Source organism: Scaptodrosophila lebanonensis, unplaced genomic scaffold (genome assembly GCF_003285725.1).
Source record: "Scaptodrosophila lebanonensis strain 11010-0011.00,11010-0021.00 unplaced genomic scaffold, SlebRS2 tig00000001-arrow-pilon, whole genome shotgun sequence".
NCBI lineage: Eukaryota > Metazoa > Arthropoda > Insecta > Diptera > Drosophilidae > Scaptodrosophila > Scaptodrosophila lebanonensis.
In genome coordinates this window covers 14,537,533-14,561,775 of record NW_022060529.1, presented here as the reverse complement: position 1 = coordinate 14,561,775, position 24,243 = coordinate 14,537,533, and the positions used below count along the sequence as shown (strand labels likewise).

Here is a 24,243-nt window from a genome sequence, read left to right as displayed (position 1 = left end):
TACCGATAGGTAATTAGGTAAATGGCAGGTTATCTAGAAACAATAATGTCCTGCTTTAAAAGAAATACTATATTTTCATATCTTCAGACCAGTGGCAAAAAAAGAAGAAAATGGAAAACAATTGAAATTAGATAATCGATAATTTTGCGTCACAGGCAGTGGCTTTACTGCTTTTTCAAGGTTATTAAGCAATTTTTCAAAAGTGTGGAGGGGTAAAAAGTGCAGTATTTATTTATACGAATGTATTTATTTCTTAATTGCTATGATTTGGTCAATATTGTTATTGATTATTTTAATGTAAAAATAAGGCACTTGGTGAGTTGTAATTTTATGTTTTTATGCCAAAAAGACTGAAATGCAGACGCACGGAAATTTCCCATTTTGCAAGCCTTTTAACTCAATAAAGGGATAATCAAATTACACAATATCTTATATTTCTAAATATAATGCGTATTTGAATTGCAAAGTTTTTACATCAAAATTCTTCGCCTACCATTTTTCAAAATCAACTTCGCAAATAATTCTGCTTAATCAGAATTGCACAAATTCGATTTACATGCAAATATTTGTCATAGGGGTACGACTGATTCTTCAAATATCTGTTATATGAGCTGCAATCGATCGATGCAAGCTGTTGAGATTGTTCTTTCCCGATTTCATAGCAGAAGAGGACAGGGGTAATGAAATAATTTTGTGACTCCGCAATGGAAGGGGAAAGCAAGAAACGATGGCTTAAGGCATATGATGATAATTAATTAATTACAGTATTTTTTTTAATTATAAATTGTAAATTTTATAATCGCACATAGGTGATATGTTATATGTTTTTAAAGAAGCTTTATTGTCAATTTATTTAGGTCTGCACACTAAGTTTGCAGTAAAAATTTGTTTAGTGAAGAAATTGCATATTTGACAGTGCATTTATCTTACCTACAAGTAGATCTATTTTTTCGTTCTTTTTTCTGTACAAGAGTAGTGCGATTTCTAATACAAGTAATATAGGACTACTTATGGAAGGTTTCATAAGCTTTGAGTGATTAAAAGGCTAGACAAAAAGCAATAATTGTATAAAGAGTGTAAGAAAAAATTATTATTTCTGGTTTAATCAAAGAATTGTTGGTAATAAGAGCGATGCTTTAAATGCATATTAAAGCAACTTCAGAGTAACAATTAATGCTATAACTCATATACGAGTATAATTCATAAATGTACTTGAAATCTAAATATAAGCCAAAAACTGTCAGCAGGCGGAAACTTTTAATATTATGGCTATGGCTCCTAGTGACTGTAGAAAAAGAAAATCGAACTTGGGTAAAATTCTATATACTATATGAGTACAAAAACGACCTCTTCTTGTATTAATTCCTTTCAACATTTTCACTGTTGGAGCTAAACTTCACCCATTTTGAGATTGTTTTATGCGTCAGATTCGATGCGATGCCAAAATATATTCGCGCTAACTAAGTCAAAGAGCACTGACAAGTAATTTTTCGCTTGCAAGTTTTAGAGGAATGTGTTGCACGCAAAGTCACACATACACATAGATACACGGATAGATATAGACAGGCACACACACAGAGGCACTCAAAGGACAAGCTCGTTTCATTCTAAACTAAATAGTTTGCATGTGAAGGGCTCGACAGTTTTCAACCCAAGTTTTTAATTGCCGCGCCACCTTTGACATGGCCTGCACACCTGTGCTGGTGGTTGGCTGGCTTGCATGTGTGTCAAATATCAGAAAATTACTCTAAATAAATACGATTTGGAGTATAATGGCACACAAATGCTTAGAACAAAACTCTATGCATAGTAGTTGTCTTTCGACATGCCGGAGTATTGCTAAACGAATCAAAACAATGAAGGCAGCTAGTTATAGCCCGCTCCATATGTGTGTGAGTAAACATTGCAATACATCGTAAAGCAATTACCAACAGTACGTATACTTGTACGTACACCCGGGTGACTTTTACGGCTTTGTATCACGTTGCTGGGCCTAGTCGGTGGCGCCACAAAGTCTACAGTTAGGTTTGCGCTTTTGTGTTTGAGAACAACGGGCCAGTTACGTTTGAAACGGGCCCACGTCAAGTTTGGCGCGAAAACTCGATCGGAGCAGGCATTACGGTTCCCGTTTCAGAAATTCGAAGCATACTTATTCGCATAGTCCACATAGTCCGCGAATATGAGTCGCATGCAAGCGTAAGTTTCTTAAAACGAGCCAATAGTGTTTAATGCAAAATGTGGGTGTAGTTATAGTGTGTTGTTCTGTTACTTGTGATTGTTGCTGACATTTGTGCTTGATCCGTGTGCGAGCTCAGGTGCTAATGAGTTCAACTGTCGAAACAAAGTTGCCTGGATTGGCCATAATCGTCGTACAAATTGCTTGATTTATTGCTACGGTTGCTAATTCTGGCACATATCCGTGTGTTTAGCCATTTGTGTTAGGCAATTAGTAACCAGGTAACTGGAAATCGTTTTATTTGTACCTACATATAAAGCTCACATGTTTGTGGGCCATTATGTGCTGGCGGTGTGGAATTATAGTAGTCTGCATAGACGAATTGAACAAAAACTATAGCCTTCACTTAATGTTTATTTTAATTAAGACATTATCCAATTAAGCAATCCTTATAATGTAGACTTCATACTGATACTTATAATAATAATAACGTGAAGGTATCCGCAGGTTATCTGAACTCAGCCTCCTTGTACAAATCTTGACTTAAGTATTATACCCTTGTAAATATTGTACCCTTATTAAGGTATCTAAAAGATCTGGATCAGCATGACACTATAATTAACATCTTTCAGCAAAGTCCGCTTTCGTGAGAGCCGGGTCAGTCTTCGTTGTAGGGATTATATATTCAATGTTACGAGACATATTCCACTTCAGCCATTAAAGTGGCGAGATCCGACCAGACAAGACAAGACGACTAACAGCCTGTGTTTTTGTTTGCTTGTTATACTAGTTTTGTGCGAATGTATGTAACATACAGAAGGAGGCGTGGCAGACCCCACAAAGTATTGATCAGGATGACAAGTCGAGTCGATATAGCCATTTCCGTCTGTCCGTCCGTCCGTCCGTCCGTCTGTATGAACGCAAGGATCTCAGCAAGTACAAGAGCTAGAATAACCGAACTTGGTATCCAGATTGTCCGAGAAAGGAAGAATTTGTGTTTTTTTTTCTGATACACCCACTGATACACTCCCCCGCAATTCGTGTTTTTCATAACTCCTGTAATTCTTGGAATTTTGGCATATACATCCATTGGTTCAACTTTGTGCAACATACATACACGCATATAAACATGCGTTTATTTTTAAAAATTAATTAGAAAATGTTTTTTCATTTTTTCCTTTTTGGTGGGAGATACCGGGTATTTAAGAGTTGAGCCTGCTCGACTTTAGCATTCCTTTCTTGTTTTCTTTACTCAGCAATATTTTGCTAGTCTACTTAGTTCTTAGCTTATATTCTTGGGTACAAGGAATAAAACAAAAACAGGAATGTGGGCGCCCAAACTAAAAGGCCCTGGGACATGTGCTATGAAAAAAATAACTTTGGAGGGGTGGGGCTGCATTGAATAAAAAAAAAAAAACATAAGCTTGCAGTACCTAGGATCTTTATGCTTTCGAATCTTTCTGTCAGTACAAATGAGGGAGCAAGTGTTCAGGCGGACTGACAAATTTTTATTAGTATAGCCGGACTTTTATCCAATTCGACATTGGTTAAGAATAACAAACAGATTTTGTAAGCTTAGCTTTGTTTTGTGAAAAATGAAAAATAAAATATACTCTCTGTTTGGTCACTCAGATGTCTCCGAAATCCAGGCTTTCATTTAATTATACGGCCAGAATGACAGATATATCTAGGCCGATACCTTCGGGGAATTCACTCATTGAATGTAAAGTATACTTTTAGCGCAAACTGTGGTCTCAAATCAAACATACATGTGCAATCCAAAACGTATTCTCCGGGGGGAAGCGGAACGGGTATCTTTTCTGGATTAATGTTCAAATCCTTTAACATTTGTAGCCCCTATAATTTAAAGTTGCGTATTAATTTGAAGCAATTATTTAATTGAACATATTTGAAGCTGCTTACCTCATATGGACACGTATGGTTTAGCGTTGAAAAATCTTTGTAAAGGCCATAAATAAGTTTTGCAATTGGATGATTGTTTTTTTTTTAAAACTGGCATGCATCCACTGTGAAGTTGACGAGCCACGGCTTATAGCCATTAGCCTTCTTCAGCATTTGTATATTGAGATGAATGTTTTTGGCCGGACGTAAAAAGGTACCATTAATGTTCAAATTGATAACATTGCGTTTAACCACATTTAGGCGACAGTAATGGAATTGAACCCATGACTTGTTGTACGATTCGCATATCAGATTCGTGAATTTGAAGAAGGCCGCTTGCTAAGATGTTATAATAGATTATAGTTGCATATATTCTCGGATATAACAAATTTAATGATTGTCCACGATGGGCAGTTTTAAATAAAAACACTCTGCTAATACCAAAATAATAACAAAATTATTCTGGGCCACCTTTCACATTTGGATAACAGCTTTTTTGTTGTACAAACATTCGTGCTTTTTGAAACAAAAAAAAGGGCACTGCTTTTATTTTACATTTACACTATCTTGATGTTATTTTTACATGACAGTGCTGCCTATACCGGAGATATGAAGGATAACTCTCCCTAAAATACTCACATTGCAATGAAATGCAAACAGAATCATCAAAAATCCACAAAAAATCAGCGACCTCGACATGGTAGTGCTCTGAGATATTGCTGAAAACTAATTTAACGATATTTTTTGATATTCTAGTACGCGACTGCGGAAATTCGTTTTTAAAGACGCACAATTAAGTTTGTACTTTCAAATTCATTATTTTTGTATTATTACCATACCTATTACTACATCGATCAAGATAAAAGTAAAAAACTTAATAACTTTGGCCAAATGGCTTTATTTTATTCATGTGTATATATTGACTTTTAATGGTTGTCAAATGGTTTATTAAACATTATATTTATATCTACTCGCAAACACTTCAAGCCTTTCCATTTATCTTGATGTTGGGAGTAAGTCGCACAAGAAACATTTAACTACCTATATGGTGATACCTCCGTAATGTGTCATTGGGACGACCTTGATAGAAGAAAACAGGCCTGTCCCCGGTCCTTCAATGTGCAAATATAACCCTCACTATTTATTATTGCTTTTAAACCCTTTACTTATTCATTAAGATCTATTAAATCGCCTTCAAATCACGATAAACGAGTGGATTGTTTTTGAAACTAAACAAAATTTCACTTTGACGGGACACCCAACCCTACTTTAAATGGTATGGACTGATCCATTAGTTGTCAATCGACTACCACTTCATAGATTTGCTTAACGTGTTGCTCACCAGTTGATGTTCTTGGTCGTCCTCACCGATTTTTCGGCCCTCTTTGAAGCGATTTGAAGGGAATGGAGTGAATATATGGCATCTCTGACAGCCAAATAAAAAATAAAACAAGTAAAAAAGCTAAATTCGGGTGTCCCGACTTTGAACTACTCTGTATAGAATAATTATAGAAATTAAAAAAAAAGTAAGAGAATTAAAAAAAATGTTTATGATCGATTTTACCTCAAATATATTAATGGCTGTAACTTCTTGTTTAATCGGTCTATCATGATGAAACTTGGCATACGGACACATAATTACTATCTGGGGGTATTTGCAAAATTTTAGTTCGAAATTCCAAGAATTTCCAAGTTAGAGAAAATCGCGAATTGCATGGGAGAGGGGGGAAGGAGGGAAATTCCTAAATACATATTTTCTGCGTATTCACATAAGGCATCTGGGACTTATGTACATGAGGCATCTTGGATTTTAAATTTGATGTCCCTAGGTCTTATAGTCTCCGAGACATAAGCGATTATACGAACGGCGTTACGGAGATACCCCCATAGGGGGAAGTGGGGGGAAAATCAAAAAAATAAAACAAACTCGTATAGCGTTCACACATAAGGCATCTTTGTGCAAAGTTATGTGTCTCTAGCTCTTATAGTCTCTGAGATCCAGGTGTTCATACAGACGGACAGACAGACAGACAGACAGACAGACAGGGCTGTCAGGGTCTTTTTTCCGGATCGTATTTGCACAGAGGTTCTTCCAGGAAGGTCAGAGAGCTCACAGCTCGTATCTGATTGATCTGCCTATCCTACAACATCAAGACAGTGACTGAATATGAATAGTTCCAATATAAGTAGTTGCATGTCTCCATTCGTACACTTGAGTCCCATCAGTGATTCAATTGAAGGCATTAAGTCATCGCACGAAACGCCCGTGATTGAGCAGTTATATCAGTTTAATAACTTCATAAAAGCTAATACAAAGTCGAAAATTGCCTCGAATGTTGTATACGCTGCTCGAGCATTGTCTGAGCACCGGTGCTATAAAATCAATCAATTGTCTGGGCATAGAAAACTACTTAAAGCAAACCGCACAAGCCAAGGTGTCGCAAAGTATCCGATCAGAAGCAATAAACTTGAGAAAGCTTTGCGTGCCACAGCCGTAACTATTTGCAACAATTCAGCCGAGTGGCGGCATATGGCAACACTTTGCTCGCCAGCCCACCCGACCAGCAGCTGGTGGCAATGAGGATGACACCCACGTCTCCAGCAAGCCGGCAGGGTGCAATTGGAGCGAAAGTTTCGGTTGGTTTATGATAAGCGGCACGCAAACGGAAGGCAAAACTAAATCAAAACTAAAGTCTGATGGCGGCAGCCGCTGAAAGTGAAGAGTTTGCTAAACTAACAAAAAACAATGACGAGCAAAGTGCATGACGCTCTGATGATGTGTGGATACCTGCTCCTGTGTCGACCTGGCTAGGAAACAGCTCGTGTCTGCATGTCAGTCTTCAGACGGACGCGCAAGGAATTTGTTTTTCCATTTTCGCGGCGGTCGTTTCATTGTTGCTATTGAATCTATCGTATTGAAAATTTTCAATTTATGCCGCTGACAAACGGCATGCAAGGCAATACGAATACTACCCATAGAATATAGTACATAAGTAGGACATGCAGTGGAAATAGAAATGGAGAATATAGTGCTTAGAAGTGCATTGAAATGAATGAATAGTTTAGAAATAAACCAACATACGGACAAGGTGGAAGCGACAGGCGACGAGGACAGCAACGACGATAGAAAAATAGGTAGTAGTCGCAGTTAAGCCGCACGCCTTGACTGTTTTGTCCGATTTGGCCTAAATAAATATAGTAGAGAGCAGTGTCGGGGCATTATGTCAAGTTGGAGCAGCATGAAGACGCGGTACACGACCAGTTGAACCGAAATTAATCCCAAAATTGACCTTTTGCTTTCGATTTCGTTGGCAGAATAACCGCCTCGGTGCGCACCACAAATCGCATGAATGCGCTGCTCTCCGAATCGATGCTAACCCGTCGACGGGCCCTCCAGCATCCCAGCGGGGAGGGCGAGCTGGTCGACGGAGAGCGCAAGGAGAAGCCAAAAAATGATTGGAAATTCTTTCACACCAATTTCAATATGGAACGTGCGCAGAAAATCATCGAAGATTGCATTGAGGAGCGTCTGCTGTGGGATCGATTCAGTCGCAATTTTGACTCGTGGCGAGCTTTGCAGCTGGTGGAGAGCCTGGCGGCGGAAATACGCGATCGGGTCAAGAAGTTAAACCACAGACGGTAAGTGGTCTGTGCTCCACTCTCAAAGCAAAACCAACAATAATAATACCCACATTATATCGCACTCAAATCTACTTGTACATATATACACAGGCATCGCATCGTTTGTCTGCTGTCCATCGTGGAGAAACAGAATCAGGGCATCTACATGAGCATGTGCCACCTGATGGACGAGAAGCGGGATAATTTTACGCAATTTGTATTCGAACGGCCCACATACTTTATGATTGTTGTGCTCTACCTGGTGTACCAGGACTAGCCAAGGAGCCCTCTGCCGTATATGGTGGCGTGTCGAAGCTTCGAAGCTTTTTAAAAGTCTAGTTGGCACACAAACCAGCAAGTAATTTGGTCGCCCTCTGAAGTTTGCTGCTTAGCTTGGCTAAGGTGTGTGGCATAGTTTGTGAAGATGAGGAAATTCTCTTTAATGAAATTATATAGAAGTACCATTGAAATTTTTGAATTGAAAATTTTTGAACAACAACTGCTTAGCTTGGCTAAGGTGTGTGGCATAGTTTGGGAAGATAAGAGAATTATCTTTAATTAAATTCTTATTTATAGATCTTTAATGAAATTTTATATAGAAGTACCATTGAAAATTTGAAACTGCTTAGCTTGGCTAAGGTGTGTGGCATAGTTTGGGAAGATAAGGGAACTAGCTTTAACTATTTTTATAGCCTGTACCCAAAGGGTGAAAGGCTATACTAGTTTTGTGCGAATGTATGAAACACACAGAAGGAGGCGTGGCAGACCCCACAAAGTATATATATTCTTGATCAGGATGAGAAGCCGAGTAGATATAGCCTTGTCCGTCCGTCCGTCTGTCCGTCTGTCCGTATGAACGCAAGGATCTCAGAAAGTATAAGAGCTAGAATAACCAAACTTGGTTTCCATATTCTCCTAAGACCGAGAAAGTACGAGTTTGAGTTTTTTTTTCGATGCACCCCCCACTCCCCCGCAATTCGTGTTTTTTTGTATAACTTCCGAATCGCTTGGAATTTTGAAATCATTTTTGGTAGTTACATCCAGTTAGTGCTTATGTGTCCGTGTGCATCATGTTTCATCATGATAGGTCAATTCTGAAGAAAGTTATAGCCATAAGTAAAATCGCTGCCCGCAGCTGTTGTTGTTGATGCTGCTTTGGTTCAACTTTGTGCTGCATACATACACGCATATAAACACGCATAGGTACGTGATATAAATGTATGCTGTTAAAACTGAACATAAACATGTATTCTAATTTAATTGAATTAATTAATTCATTCATTTTTTTTAATAATTTAATTTTAAAAAAATATTTTTTTTTTTTTAATTTTTCTTTTTTGTGGAGAGTACAGGATATTTTACTGTCGGGCTTGCTCGACTGTAGCGTTCTATCTTGTTTTATTTATAGTTCTTTAATGAAATTATATATAGAAGTACCATTGAAAATTGTGGAACAACAACTGCTTAGCTTGGCTAAGTTGTGTGGCATAGTTTGGGAAGATAAGGGAATTATCTTTAATTAAATTTTCATTTATAAAAGTAAAATTGTAGAACAACTTTGATTTTCAGTCAAAATATTCGATATATATGTAAGCATACAATTTAATTGTAAGGCATAGAATATATATTTAGAAAACGTAAGATTTTCAATACTTTTTGTTATTGTTTTATTATTTTTAGTGTTTTGGTTAATAAGACAGCAAAATAGATAATAAATACCATTCCATATTAAATATGCTTTAATTATAATGAATTAAATAAAATGGGAGCCTAACAAGAAATTTGGCTAATAAGACAGCAAAGTAGATAATAAATTGCAATCAATATGCTTTATTTATAAAGAATTTTAAAAAATGTACTTGGTTACATTTAGAAAATATACATAATTCTGTTTTTACACGGTAGATTGGTTCCAGAAAAAGTCGTGTAAAAAACCGTGTAAAAAAAGACATTGATCATCTTAATTTAAATCGTGCTTAATGGAATAATGTCGTGTAACCATATATAAAATGTTTAAAACCGTGTTAAATCAAAACAGATTAAAAAAGATCGCGTAAAAACAGAATTAGGTGTATAGTATATACATTTCTGTTAAAAATAACTTTGATTTCACAAATTGTTGTTCCTTGTTGTTGTGCTTTTTCCGTCTCCCCTTCGTGTGATTCTTTAATAGGCCCTCCTGCCAAAAATAGAATCGAACGCGTCGATACGGAATTGGAATTGGAGCTTTGTTAAGGAAGCTTTTTTCTGCTTCTTCCCCTGCTCCACACAACAACAAGAACACACGGTGTACAAAACTTTTGACGCTTTGGCGCTTCGGGTCATGCTGTAGCGCAATTTTCGTGCTTTTAACGATTATTGAAACAATTATTGCGGCAATTGAAACATGTTAACAGCAAGTGCGCCAGTTGGCGTGCACGGCCATTATGCTACAACAACAATAACAAAAGCAATAGCACCAAAAAAAAAAACCAAACAAATATGAAGGAACAGGAAGAACAAGAACAATAACTTCGCTCGCCTAGTCCGTCTCATACACAGAGTTGAGGAAAGCATTGGCAATTGATTGCCATTCCATGCTGAGAGGCGGATACCATCTTGCCGATTTTTGTTGAATTTATAGAGCACTTTTGTTTAAACTATAGTTAGTGTGTAAAAAATGTAGAATTGTCAACAACTACTACTAGGAAGGCCTCGGCGAGATTCGAACTCACGATCTCCTGTTTACTAGACAGGCGCTTTAACCAACTAAGCCACGACGCCTTCGAAATCTGCACGGTAGTTGCAGTAAATAAAACCTACATCCAACATAACTGTATCTTCGACTCTCATTTATATGCGTGTGTGTGTGTGTGTGTGTGTTTATGTATCTGTGTGCACACGCCAAGCACATCAAGCACATAGATACAAAGGGAACTATGGCCAAGAACAAACTTTTCATGCTCTGAGCAGAACTTGCCAGCAATATTTATGTATGCCATATTTATCTACAACTTGTGCCCTATCTATTGCAGAGCCCAAGCACGCATCTACTCGCATAAGACGATGTATCTCTCCAGCTACTTTTTAAATACTCGGCCAAGTTACAGTTAGAGCCCAGCAGGCATGTTTGTCTATTTGCCGGCTGAAGAAAAAATGCAAATGTTGTCGTTGCTGTTTGGGCCAAATGGAAATTATTTGTACTTCAGCGGCTAGCATGAGAGTGGAAACTTAACCACTTGAGCGTTTCGTATTCGTATCTTTGAAATTACTGCAAAACAGCCCAAAGGCAAGTTGGCGTGCCTGTGCCGATGTCGATGCGGTTGTTGTTGTTCTTCTTCTTCTCCAGCTAGACATCGGCTTATTAGCAAAAAGGAAAAACGCTTTTTATCTCTGCTGTTTGTGGTTGTCAAAGAGTTCAGTGGAGCAGCAAACATGCACACCGTCCCCAACAACGTTTTAGCCAACTTTTAACGCTGACGACCGATTTTACTGTCGCACTTATAGCCGCCGGTATGCAGCCATGCTATTCCCATTTGGGCCTAGTATGCGGTCAATTGAGCAATTGCTGGCGAGGATTGGAATTCGAAGTGAGTATGCGAAGCATAATGATGAGCTGTTCTGAGAAATAGTGTGCAAGGAAAATAGTTTAATTTCCTAGCTTCCTACATTATTATTTTTATATGACATGCACCAATTTTGGATGAATCTACAGAATAAAGAAGTTCTTATGACCACTTTACTCACTACAGAGTTGTACCTAAAAGACCTCGTAATGTACATGAGGGGTAATAGTCTTTATATTTCAGGAAGAGCAAATAATAACAAACATTTTTCACTTAATTGTTTTCAAAATATTGACATTGCTGATCAATGTACTTTTGCATACGTTCAAACCATTTGTTATAGTTGTTTTTCCAATCTGTTTGAAACAATTCCAAAAATGGTTTTTGAACGCTTCAGCTGTTTTTTCGGCGATTGTAAATTTTTGACCTAGCTGTTAACCTTTGATTTTTGAAAACAAGAAGAAGTCATTGGGTGCCAAATCTGGATTGTACGGAGAATGTTTTGACTGCTCAAAAATTCACATTTTTGACGAGATGTGTGAGAGCTCGTTATATTGGAGAATGATTTCTCTGAAGACTTTCGGCAGTCAGATGGTCGTGTACCACTCAGAATTGACCGTCCTACGTTGCTCAACAGCGGATCTGACCCATTCAGCCGAAGAAACAGGCGACCACGAGCCTCGCAGTGCTTCGAGCGCGAGCAACCATTTATTGGATTCGGCTCGTCTTGGAACACCCACACGGTCGATTTGCTGCTCCGTTTCCCGTTCATACGCATATATATATCCAGGATTCGTCAGCTATTTTTTACACCACGGTCGAACTTTTTAAGAATTTCCCTACATCAATCGACATGAGCCTTTTTTTGAGCTATTGATAAATTATGGGGCATCCAACGACTGAAAGTTTGTTATACAACTAATTGTTGATGCAAAATAATGTGCAAATGATGCTTCTATCTTACGATATGTCACATGATGATCTTGCACTATCAGTTCATGCACTGCATCGATGTTTTGTATATAACAGACATGTAAGCTTTACAAGTCGAGACAAATCGGACCATAATTAAATTAATAATGGTCAAAATATTTGGTGTATTTTGCAAGTTGTCTTATTTAAATAGAGTTTTTTAGTTCTGTTGATATGAAAAGTGTGCATGATTTAATGCGAAATTAAAGGTTAAACTTTTCAAAAAGTATAAATGTGTTTATGCAACAATCACCTAAAAATAAATATAAGTCACTGAAAGTTGCCCTACCAATTAATAGAAGAAATAAGAAGATTCCTTGAGCTCTAAAATGAATTATTTGACCCACTGCTGTGTTCGAAAGAGCAATAGTTAAACATAAATTTCTTAAAAAGAGCATTAGAAGAGACTATATATCGTTAGAAAAACATTATAACAGCGAATGGATCAGAAAAATGTACGAGACACTGTCAAAACTGTTTGCAGTGTCATTTTCCTTTTGACGACAGACAGTGTTTTCACGTCTGATGGAAAAGCGATCCTGAACATTAGACAGTGCCCAAGACTGTCAATTGTTCGTGCCACAACTTTAAGCCAAAGTAAACACATTAGCACTAAATGCCATTTGGGGGGCACACGATTAGAGCTTAGTGGACCCCCCAGACGACGCAACAGTTTTGTTGGACTGTCAGATACACACACGCATGATGAGCACACCGTTCAGCAAACTAATTGCCCGAACTTAGTTGCTCATCAAATTGCAGCATCATTTTACGCAGATTTTTATCATCGTGCTGCCAGTTGGGCCAGTCGGAACGAGTATCTAATGCGTTTCCTGTGTTACAGGCCAGAGTACGAGAACTTGACCGTGTAGCCATGTATCTGTAGCTGTATCTGTATCCATAGCTGTATCTGTAGCTGTATCTGTGTCTGTGTAGCCCATGTATCCGCTCGTGTATATTCGTATTTTTACATTGTAATTTAGCATGGCATAGAAGCCACGCTTATCAGCACATGACTCCAATAAATTCGCTTTTACCATTTGCGCTATCTCACTCAATTGAGGCTGTAGCGTATTTAACCCACGTCGCCCATGCTGCTCATGTCTATTGGCTCTGTTGGCCGTGTTGGCCATGTTGGCCATGTTGTTTGCCGTCTGCCAATGCGTCGCAATTGAGTTTTTACGCATTTCGACAAACGCCAAAGGATGTGCTTGGAGTTTCGTTGCCACTGGCTTTGGCTCTGGGCTGTCAGTAGCCGCGTATGCGAGGGTTTTCAGCTTTTTTTGTTTCTTCCTTTTTTTTTTGGGGGGGCTTTATGTGTGTGTGTGCGAGACAAATCTGCTTTGTTTTTATCTGATCCCATTTCGTATTTAGCTACGTTTGCTTTCAGCTAGCCAGGCAGTCAGCCAGTCAGGCAGGCAGCTCCTTATCCTGGTGGGAATGCGTACATTTGTATGGCGGTTAAGTCAAAGTCGGATTAGAATTTTCAAGAAGAGCGAGAAAGAATTTGGTGTGGCCAGTTAAGTTTAACGTGTTGTCCAAAAAATAAAAATAAGGAAAATGCCCCGCTCTAAGCGGACCCGCCATTAATTCAAATATACTTCGGCAGGCGGAGAGTGGAAGTTTTCTAATTATTATGGCCGCGGGGAGCAATTGGCGACTATGTTGCCATTAAGCCCCGCCGAGTGCCAATAATCCTAATTGAGCGACATTTTGAAAGCAATTACAATGGAGAAACTTGAATCCCTAGTTTGCAATGAAAAACACCCATGCCTCAATCTGCTCTTATCATGTCCTGATGGGTGTGTTCCACTCCTGCTCCTCATCATCATTGACGATCTGGCTCTTGAGTGATGGCGGTGGCTCTCGCACAAATTTAGGGAAACGTGCACTCACCGATTCGGACATGACGGATTGATATGTTCTGTTGAATGAAACATATATATAGTTATACTAGTAATTTTATTTGATGTTTATATATGTAGTCTAGGAATATGTGTAAAATGACGGTGGTACCCACTTTGTGCTCACGCGTCTCTGGAAATACTCGGTGTACTGGAGTACACTTTCGAGCAAGGCCTGTAAGAAGAAGCGCATTGCCACAGATTCCTTTTGAATCGCTTTGCGCATAATCTTGTGGCACGCCTTCGGCACTTTGTTATTCAATAATTCCTTCATTTGGAACATCAGTTCGGTAACCTTTTCGCGAAAATCCTTGATGTCCACGAAGCAGTTTTTGTGCAGCTCGAAGCGTTCAATGCAAATGCCGAAGTTATCCTGTGCTTTGGTGATGAACGCCTTGAATTCATCGAGTTGTTTGCTCATCTTCTCCATGTGCTTCCTCAGATGAATTTGCCGTGCCTCACACTCCTTCATCCGCTGCCGGGAGTTGAGCAAGTGCCGCGTCATATCCTCAATTTTGCACTTCATGATGCAGTTGTTTCGACGCAGCTCCATCAGCTGGCGTTGTGCCTTGGTGCTAAAGGGTATTGCCTGCTCGTACGCTACGATCTCTAAACAGGGCTCTGGTTCAGGGCGTACCATTGTGTTTCGGATGGCAAGAAGACGCTGCCTCATACTCTCCAAATCAGCATAGATCAGATCTAAGTCCGGCGGGCGCTCATCTTCCTCTGAGCCAGTGCAGTTTCCATCGCTGGCAGTCAATATTTCGCTTTCGCTCTTCTGTGGCAGTCCAGGTGCGCGACATTCTCCAATTTTCCACATTCTGCTGAGCCCAATTTATCGCAAACTACTTAGTGTACTTACTTGTAGTGTGATTAAAATATTACCAAAATAGTGTCTTGTATTTGGTGTGGGGTGTCGTATGAAATCAAAACGAAACTCTGAATTGACAGTTGCGTCAAGTGTTGCGCTCGTAAAATCAAAATCAAAATCACAATCGAAATCGGAGTTAGTGCCGTCTGCTGCGCTCCCTCCCTCGCCACATTAATTGAGTTAAACAAATCTGCTTCCCTCGGTTTCGCTTTCAATTAAATAAACAAGCAAACTTTTCACTCCGCGCCGTCGTTGTTATGGCATTTTAACCCCTAATTTATTAATGACTGCCGGCATTCGTCAGAGAAAAAGTTCATATTTCAGAAACGGCCGCCTAATGTTGGCAGTAAAAGGGTTGGCAGCCGCTGACGCCTCACAAAGTTATTGGGCAACATTTGATTAATGACACATTTCGCTTAAAGCCTGCTTTAAGACAGCCTCTCCCCAAAAAATTGGGTGCGCCCCCAGCCACCACCACTGCCCGAAAAAAGGATCTACTATCCACTCGTATGTGCACACAAAAGTTTCACTTTTCTCCGAGTCTTGTCACGTGCAGCCTGCAGCTTGGCAACTAGCATAGCTTTAGATCAAATTGTATATATACTGCTAGTACATACATACATATACGAGTACTATATGTACATACATATGTTTGCAGATGCGGGCTGTGCCCTTCGAGTTCTGCATACCGTTGCGCCCATTGTGACATGGCAGATGAATTTGTTGGAGCACATGTTGTACCGCCGGCTGTGGCAACAACATGTTGGCATCCAGAGGCAAGTGGAACTGATACAGATAAATTAAATTTCGTTTGCCTGTTTACAACTTGCCCGACATGGCATTCAACTTGCATGCCAGCACGAAATTTGATTTTTCCTCTATGGCACGGTATTAGTTTTTTCCTAAATCGACTGGCGAAAGGGACGGTGGAACAAGCAATTGGCATTATAGGCACGTACAGCGGATAAGTATATACATCTGTACCTACAAACATATATCTGTGTTAAAATAAAATGGCTCATTATTGAGGTCTTTGCATTAAGTATAAACAGAGAACGTAAACTATCAATGGGCTTATCCCGAGAAATTCCCGCACAAGAGATTGACTTAAATAGCTAGGGAATAGATACATATATGTAAAAGTTTAATTTCTTCTTATTTATTTAACTTTTATTAAAAGTATTAGTGATTCAGTATCTAGTAATTCATTCCAACTGCATACAATTACAAATCGAAAGCTTTCAAATATGCCTTGAATTATAATGATGTTCGCAAGTTAAAGGGAAAATGTAAGATGTCTGTGACAGTGTTTCAGATGAAATACTATTTGGACAAAATTATTAACCAAGAAGTTGAAATATCAATCCTGTCTTTTGTGAATATCTGCATTGCTTATTTATTTTTATTGTACAATCTGAACAATAATGATTATTGTTCGTCTTTTCTGTTTTTAAAATGAAGTTCTTTAATAGTAAGGAAATTTGACGAGAAGAAACAACTATATGCTTTATAAAACAAAATATAAATACAAAATATTAGTCACTAATCGCACAGGGCGCATTTTTAGAAAAAGCCCGAGAAAATACTTGTATAAATGAAGATTGTAGGTGTATACAAGAACACACAAATTCAGAAACATTTAAATAGAAAAGTGGCTGCCAGCTACATTAGACTTAGATGCTTATGTCTGTTGTAGAAGGTCTACAAAATATAAGCCTCAGGAGATTTTTTATACTTTTTATATTTTGTATACAGGAACACACAAATTCAGAAACATTTAAATAGAAAAGTGGCTGCCAGCTACATTAGACTTAGATGCTTATGTCTGTTGTAGAAAGTCTATAAAAATATAAACCTCAGGAGATTTTTTATACTCTGTACATGAAATGTAAAAGAGTACGAGTATATTAAGTTTGCGGGATGTGAAAAATGTAACAAGCAGAAGGAGGTGGAGCCCACAAAGTACTATATATATATATATATATTTGTACCTAGTAGTACATTTCGCTAATGAGAAAAGTTTAGGGTAAGGACCGGTTGGGAGGCCTGTTTTCATCTATCAAGGTCTTTCCAATTAGAGGTAGGTAGTAAACTTTTTTTTTTTTGGATGACTTACTCCCAACATTATGGTAAATGGAAAATCTTGGAGTATTTGGCAGTAGATATAAATACAAAAACAAATAAATAATGTTTAACAAACCATTTGACACAGGAAACCATTAAAAGTCAATGCATTAAATAAAGCCATTTGGCCAAAGTTATTAAGTTTTTTACTTTTATCTTGATGGATATAGTCATAGGTTGCTTGTAAGCGTGAAATTCTGAAGCGACTAAATATACAAATAATATAATACACGAATTTGTGAATTATCTTTTTATACAAGTATGAATATGATTAAAAACCTATTGATACTTCTGCAAAGCAGTTGATACAAGTGGTAGTATAGTATTGTTTGAAATTCTTAGGGAATGTTGAAAAGTTGAGCAAAACAAGCAGCAGAATAACAATTTTGTTCTGATTTGGAGACTTGCTGCTTGGTTGGAAGTTTTCTAATTTTTCATCTCCTCGCACTTGCGCATTTCTTTATGCAATTTATATAAATCACAACGCATGCAATATCCCTCGTTGCCTGCCATTCAATAGCACAGAATAAATCTGAATATTTTACACAAACATAATCCCATGGCAAACGTGACTCAATTATATGGCCAAGACCATTTGCAACGCACACACACACAAACACAAACACACACACACACATGAGTACAGTGCTATCACATTTCATATGGCTTGTGTGAGAAACAATGCATACTACAAGTATATAGTATATTTTCGCTGGCATGCAAACACAAATTTATGTGAAAAACAATAAAATTAAATTGTTTTCGCATTACTTGCGCCACACACGACGCATTCGGCGACGCATTGGCATTGGCAGCCTGCGAAATAATGAACTCATCGCAGACGAGAATCATAAATTTTTGAGCAATGTGCGCCCGCTTGGAGCGGAAATCCTTATGATGAAAAAATGGCGTATGCTGCCATTTTATTTCGTTGTTTCACTTTTCCTTCGCTGCCAGGGCCCTTTCGTGCGCCCGCCTCTCATGTCGTCAACCACTTGCCATATCCCATATGCGCACTGCCTGCTTGAATGGCACTCGAGCCGTTTCGAGCGGTGGCAGTCGTATGTGATTTTATTTTTCCTACAGGAGCACAAGTCGTAAACCACAAGAGCTGCACAAAGCGACTTTGTCACATTGCTACTTCCGTTTGGCGCTCTGTCGAGTGTTTAACTCATGAACGCCCACTTTGATTTCCATTTCAATTGTGCGCCCACAACTCAGCCACGCTCGCAGTCGTTGTTGCTGCCACAGCCATAGCTTTTTATGTCTGCCAGAGCACTTGGAGCGTCAGCATTTGTGCCGCCATATGTGGCGTGCTCGAATTTATGAGCGCGGGTTAAGGCGATGCTGGCAATCAGCACAGTGTCTACCACTTGCACGGCAAAGGATAGAAAGATTTTTTCCCCTCCATTCCATGATATAAGTCATAAAAATTATGGGACTCCAGTTTGAGAAAATTTAAGCAACTACACTAATTCAAAATGCTACCACATCTTGTAGTTAGAATAAAAGGCTTGATACGCGGCTGAAAAGTACTCTAAAGCTGCCAAAAATCAAGGTCTCTGACTGCAACTCAAAAAGAAATATTTTAGTATATTTAAAGGAGCCAAGTAAATGTATTTCCTAGTGTCATTCTATTTGCACTTTGAAGAACCACAAATTACATTTAATTTTTACAACCATTTTTATTATGTTTATTTATTTGTTCTCTAGTAATCTTGATTCTTAAAGTCTTTACTATTAAGAGGCCAAGATATGGTTATCTAGCTTCTAAACAATAAACCTTTATTTAGATGTGATTTTAAAGAGCCGACTTTTGATATTGGAGCTGTGTACTGGTCAAGAATTACTTTTAATTAAAATATTTTTTATAAAATATTAAAATATTGTTGCAGATTTAAAATAGTGAGATCTCACCAAATACTTTAAGTGGAAGTTTAAAAAAAAATTCAACACAAGCTTCATTTACAATTCGAACCCCACAAATGTTTGTTCTAATCAATTTAGTTAAATCATCTGTACGATTAGTCTTTAAAGGAATATGTTACGCCGACACTAGACTAAAAACGTAGTTTAAAGTGTTGCTTGAAATTGTAAAACATTTCCGCAATTTCTCTCAAGTTGAGTGGGTAAATTTATATTGTTTCCAATTAAATAAAATATTGACAACTGATAGTTCCTCATTGACCTTTCTGCTGATTATGCATTAAGGGCTATCCTTTTTTTTTGCGTTTTCCATTTTCATTCAGTGGCTGGGATATTCGTCAGTAGGCCGTGAATGAAAACACAGTTCATCATATACGAGTAATTCAGGAAACGTTAAGTAAAGCGAGTTAAAAATTTTGATATTTAAATAAAAATAAAATTATATCATTTGGGAAACCCCTTCACATTATGCCAGCACCATTGAAGCCGGGACAACGCCATGTGGCCGAGGCCGTCATTGTGCGCATCTGTCGCGGTGAATACGCCGATGCCTTGAGCACCCTTAAGAGCACGGAGTATACACCGGTGGCATTGCCCACACTGCAGCAGAGCCTGCTTAAGGAGATCATTGTGCGATTGCAGTCGCCACAGGGCCGCATGCCCAAACTGAAGCCATTGAGTGAGGCGGTAATTGAAGAGCTGCGATTGAAGGAACTGGACAAGAGTGTGCTGTCAAAACTTGATACCCAAATACCGTCCAATGTGCTGGTGAAGATATACCAGCAGGCCGTGTCCATGAGCTTCGAGCACTTCCACAAGTATTTGCAGCACATGCAATGGGTCGAGCACACCATTATCCAGCACATGCTGATCCTTTACGCGCACTGTCTCAAGCTGAAGATGGCACAGCAGGCTATGAAGAGAGTGCACCTATTGACAGGTGTCAGCATGGAGCTGACAACCCTGTACTGTTTAATATTTGGATTATCTGTCTATCTTCTGTCGTTTCTCTACTGAGCAGAAATAAACACTAAAATTGTTTGTTGTTGTTCGTGTGCCCACAACTTATATCCTTTCTCCAAACACTTTCACCTGCGTCTGTGCTCTCGACGTCTTCAGACGTTTCAATTAAGTGCATGCCAGCCGTACAGCGTTTTGCAATTTGCACGAGCGTCGCACACATGTGACTGCGGCAGAGACCCAGCCTTCATGCCCTCACGCCCTCACGCCCTCGCGCCCACACCCACTTCTTTTGCTATTTGAAAAATAGATTTCTAAAACGTTTAAGCTGCAGCATGCGTCTTGAATTTTAAACCGCTGCCATAAGCATGCCAGATATATATTAAAATTGTGGCAAGGTGCAATGCAACCTGCGCCACCTTCATCCCACCTTCATCCCCCTCACACCACCCACCACCCACCCCCCAGACTTCCTCACCAGAGCCACCCCGTCGAGCATATGCCTCGGCCGCCAAATAGCACAAACGTGACCAAACTTTTTGTGACTCTTTGTGCATTGTTAGCAGGCGATCATTTATCTTAAATGCCAAGCCGTTGGTACGGATGTGGGGGTGTGGGCTCCTGGTCTGCGTTTCTTTGTGTCCTTGTGTGTGTTCTAACGTCTTCTTTTCGCCTTTTACGGCTCATACATATTTTGGCCGGGCATTCAGTCACATTAGCAGACGTTGGACCATATGCTAGGCAACCATTTTGAAAGTCTAGGCAACGGGAACGGAAGTCTTAAGGTGCGCAACGTTTCTATAATAAAAGAGCGGACACGGAACAAATTTGGAAAGCTAAATCCGCTTTAAAATGATGGACAACTATGGACCCGAGCTGTTTAGGTTGCTCGGGTTGCCTAGACAACTTTCCTTTAAGAATTTAGAAAAGGAGGAGCTTCAGGATTTTATTTGAAGTAATTAATTATATCTTGTACATACACACTAAGAAATAATTCATTTTCCAAAATCGTATTTAAATCAGGGACTGCAAATAATGATTTTTTTTTTTTTTTTTTTAACGAAAAAATCATTTGCTTATAGTAACTTTGAGAAAGCAATGAGTTTACAGAAATCCTTTTTTAATAATGATTTCTGCATTTTCACCATGATTTATAAATTTTAATTTTTATTCATTCGCTCATAATTTAATGATTAAGTTTCAGTTTTACTTTAAAAATTAACCAACAATCATTATTGATGAGCAAAAAAATAAAATTTATAAAATAATGATTATGCTTTGAGTTTTATTTTTTTTAATCAAAAATAAAGCTCAATCTGTAATTGTATTTTCCATAGGGATTAAGGACAAAATTTATATATATCCTTAATCAGTGAATCAAGGCAAACATTTTTTTTCTCATTAATAATGATTTTTGGTTTATTTTTAAAATAAAAAAAATAATCATTAAATTGTAAGCGAATGAAGAAAATGAAAAAAAAAATCATTATTTTGTAATTTTTTAAATAACACTTATAATGATCGGTCCCTGATTTAATGACTAAAAATATATATTTAGAATATGAAATTTTCTTATAATGTCAGCCATTTTCTAATCTTTTGAGAAAAATCGTTGGAATTCAATAATGCAGAGACTTGGAAACAAAAGGCTCAAATAAAAAAGTATTTTTCTATTGATTAATTACTGGAATAATTAAGCAATGGATTTAAGGGGAAGCCTCTTTTCAATACTTTAAAATACAAATAATACTTCTCATAGCTTACCAATGTTTTTAATAACATTAAACATATTCGTTTTACATAAAAAAGAAAAAGGATACACTTTTTTTAAACATTTTCAAATTAGAGAGTTTTTGGGTTACTAGAAGGGTTCTCTGGGCTTTAAAGAAGCTATTCATTATTCCTTTCAAATTTATGAACTCAACCAATAAACTCGCCCAATCACAGTAGGGGTAAGCCAAACAATAAAAAAGGAGTTGCTTTGAGAAGCAACTTTCAACAACTTTTAAATATTGCTGTTTGCTCAAAGACTTTGTCTACGACTGCCACCTTACTCAGACACAAACATGTACGACTATGCACGCCCACCGTCATCTTATATCCTGAACAATATTAAAATTGCAAAAATTTTAATCTTTTTGAAAAGTATTTTACATATTCTATAGATTTTTGCAGGGCGTAAGGTCCCTATTGGGTTTTTAGCATATAACAAAGAATTTATGTATGTATTTTGGCATCACAATTTCCCCTACTCGCACGGCAATAAAAGGCACAGGATACGGTGGAACGTTATAGCCAACACACACATACACACACACACACATACACTCGCAGTCACATGCGCCATTGGCTGCTTTGGCTGGGAAAAGTTTTTGTCCTTGCTGCTGTTGCCATCAACGTAAATTTTTATAGACACGTAGGTGTGCTTACGGCGCTTGTGTGTGTGTGTGTGTGTGTGCTGCTTAAATCCCAGTTTACTACTTTAGGTGTTTACCACACTCACACACACACACACATACACAAAACAGCGTACACAAAAGCTACAGCCGTTTGGAACTTGCTGCAATCGTCGAATTATACGGGAATAAGCAGCTGAGGCAGCTCAGGCGGCTAAGGCAGCTGAGATTGTTTTCGCCTTGGATGGCGTTTGACTTGATGAAAGATTTTTATCATGCAAATAGTTGGGGTGCTAGTAAATTGGATTTATATCAGTGGGACGCATTGGTGGGCATTGACAGCATTCGGCTTTAAGCTGTTGCGCAAAAACTTTTCGCATTTATCACAAGTTTCGTGCGGTCCAGAAAATATGTTTTAATCATATTTATTTGTCAAAGTTTAATGCATTATACGGGCACGAGCATTGGCCAGCACTTTAATATGCACAGCACACAACTTGGCGTTTAACGTGGCCGCATTATGGGCGCCATGCCCACTTAACTTATTGACATTTGGCTTGACTGCCAGTCTTCGGATGCCATATCCCAATATCCTGGCATAATATTTAACGAACCAGCAAAACCTTGGGCGCCAATACAAAAGAAATATGTCCTCCTGGCATCCCGTTGTGGTGTGGTTGCTGGCGCTGTCCCTTTGCCTTGTGTCGTCTATCTTGTTGCTGTTATTGTTGTTCCCCTTCCCATTGTTGTTGTTGTTGCTGTTCAGAATAATCCTGAACGTGCACAGTTCCTGGCTGGCGGCGCTCCACTGTGCTTTGTTACTTTTGGACGTGCGTGCGCCCGTTCCTGCCGTTGGCTTTTATCTAATTTATTTTCCTTCACCAGCTTATTTGCATTTGCTTGTTAATTTAAAGCATCTTTCATCATTTGTTGTTGCTCTGTTGCCCTGTTGTTCTGTTGTTCTGTTGTGTATTCCGTCTTTTTTTACTTTTTCCAATTTTTTCATTGTTGCCGTCGATATTTGGCTGGCATGAGAGTCGCCTTCCGCTGCTTGTTTGGCATTGATGATGGCATTATTATGTGTTGGCGCCTTGTTCATTGCCGTCGTACGTCGTTTTCTTATTTGGCATTACTTCCGCTTCCGTTGTGGTGGGCATCCACATTTTGGTGTGGATGTGGGCGTCGCTTACTTGCCGTGCCCCATTATCAATGGCATCCTGACTGTTGCTCGCTGCGAGTGTTTGCATTGTTCGCGCACTGAGTCTGAAAGTTTTCCGTTTTCTTTTGACATTTTCATTAAAAATTTCGGTTGGCCAAAGTGAATTATGTGCCGTGGCAGAGTTTTCAAATTAAATGTTCTTAATTTATGTTGCTCTCTATTGAATTTTAATTAGTTGTAATGCAATAAGGATTTTGATTTCATTGCGCGATGTTTAGTTCATAAGAGAAGTTCATATTGTGAACTGTGCCTACTTCTACGGTAAGTTGGGGCACATTTTAGTAACATAAATACTATGTCTTATTGTATAGAATAAGTCATCAGTTTTAAAAATGTACTTAAGCGTATTTGTAAGCGGCTAGCTTAAAATATGAATTGTGTCGCAAACAACGAAACAAACTAAAACAAATTAAAACAGTGAGCAGCATATTTTATTCTACTCTATTTAATTTTATTTATATTTATTTATTTATATTGATAATGATATGATAATGATAATATCTATTGACATAAACATTGACTGTCGTCATAGGAAAACTATATATACAAGTTATGAAAAAAACCTTACAAGCTAGCAAAGAAAGCCTTACCAATATAAAAAGAAAAACCTAACAGAGAGCAGAAGTT

The 24,243-nt window shown here is 38.3% G+C and overlaps 2 protein-coding genes and 1 non-coding gene across 3 annotated transcripts; 1 reads left to right on the top strand and 2 right to left on the bottom strand.

Annotated features, from left to right (window-relative positions):
* The first annotated feature begins 7,299 nt into the window (after window positions 1–7,299).
* Window positions 7,300–7,976, top strand: LOC115634567 (tctex1 domain-containing protein 2). The gene is made up of 3 exons (XM_030532390.1): window positions 7,300–7,328; window positions 7,394–7,717; window positions 7,811–7,976. Exons 1-3 carry the CDS (start codon window positions 7,300–7,302, stop codon window positions 7,974–7,976), a joined length of 519 nt encoding a protein of 172 aa, XP_030388250.1.
* Window positions 7,977–10,388: 2,412 nt separating this feature from the next.
* Window positions 10,389–10,462, bottom strand: Trnat-agu. Its single transcript has one exon. It is a non-coding gene; the product is annotated as a tRNA-Thr (tRNA).
* Window positions 10,463–13,817: 3,355 nt separating this feature from the next.
* On the bottom strand, window positions 13,818–15,021 carry LOC115634072. Its single transcript, XM_030531619.1, has 2 exons — window positions 14,237–15,021; window positions 13,818–14,140 (listed from the first exon to the last, which is right to left on the bottom strand). The coding sequence occupies exons 1-2, from the start codon at window positions 14,938–14,940 to the stop codon at window positions 14,005–14,007; spliced, it is 840 nt and encodes a 279-aa protein (XP_030387479.1). The 5' UTR covers window positions 14,941–15,021; the 3' UTR covers window positions 13,818–14,004.
* Window positions 15,022–24,243: the final 9,222 nt, after the last annotated feature.

Bases quoted from the DNA above. Each gene is read 5' to 3' on its own strand.
- LOC115634567 (XM_030532390.1), top strand. From the start codon at position 7,300: ATGTCAAGTTGGAGCAGCATGAAGACGCG. The intron at 7,329-7,393 runs GTACACGACCAG...TTTCGTTGGCAG, and splicing joins TGGAGCAGCATGAAGACGCG to AATAACCGCCTCGGTGCGCA. The intron at 7,718-7,810 runs GTAAGTGGTCTG...ATATATACACAG, and splicing joins AAGAAGTTAAACCACAGACG to GCATCGCATCGTTTGTCTGC.
- LOC115634072 (XM_030531619.1), bottom strand. From the start codon at position 14,940: ATGTGGAAAATTGGAGAATGTCGCGCACCTGGACTGCCACAGAAGAGC. The intron at 14,141-14,236 runs GTGGGTACCACC...TTCATTCAACAG, and splicing joins CAGAGACGCGTGAGCACAAA to AACATATCAATCCGTCATGT.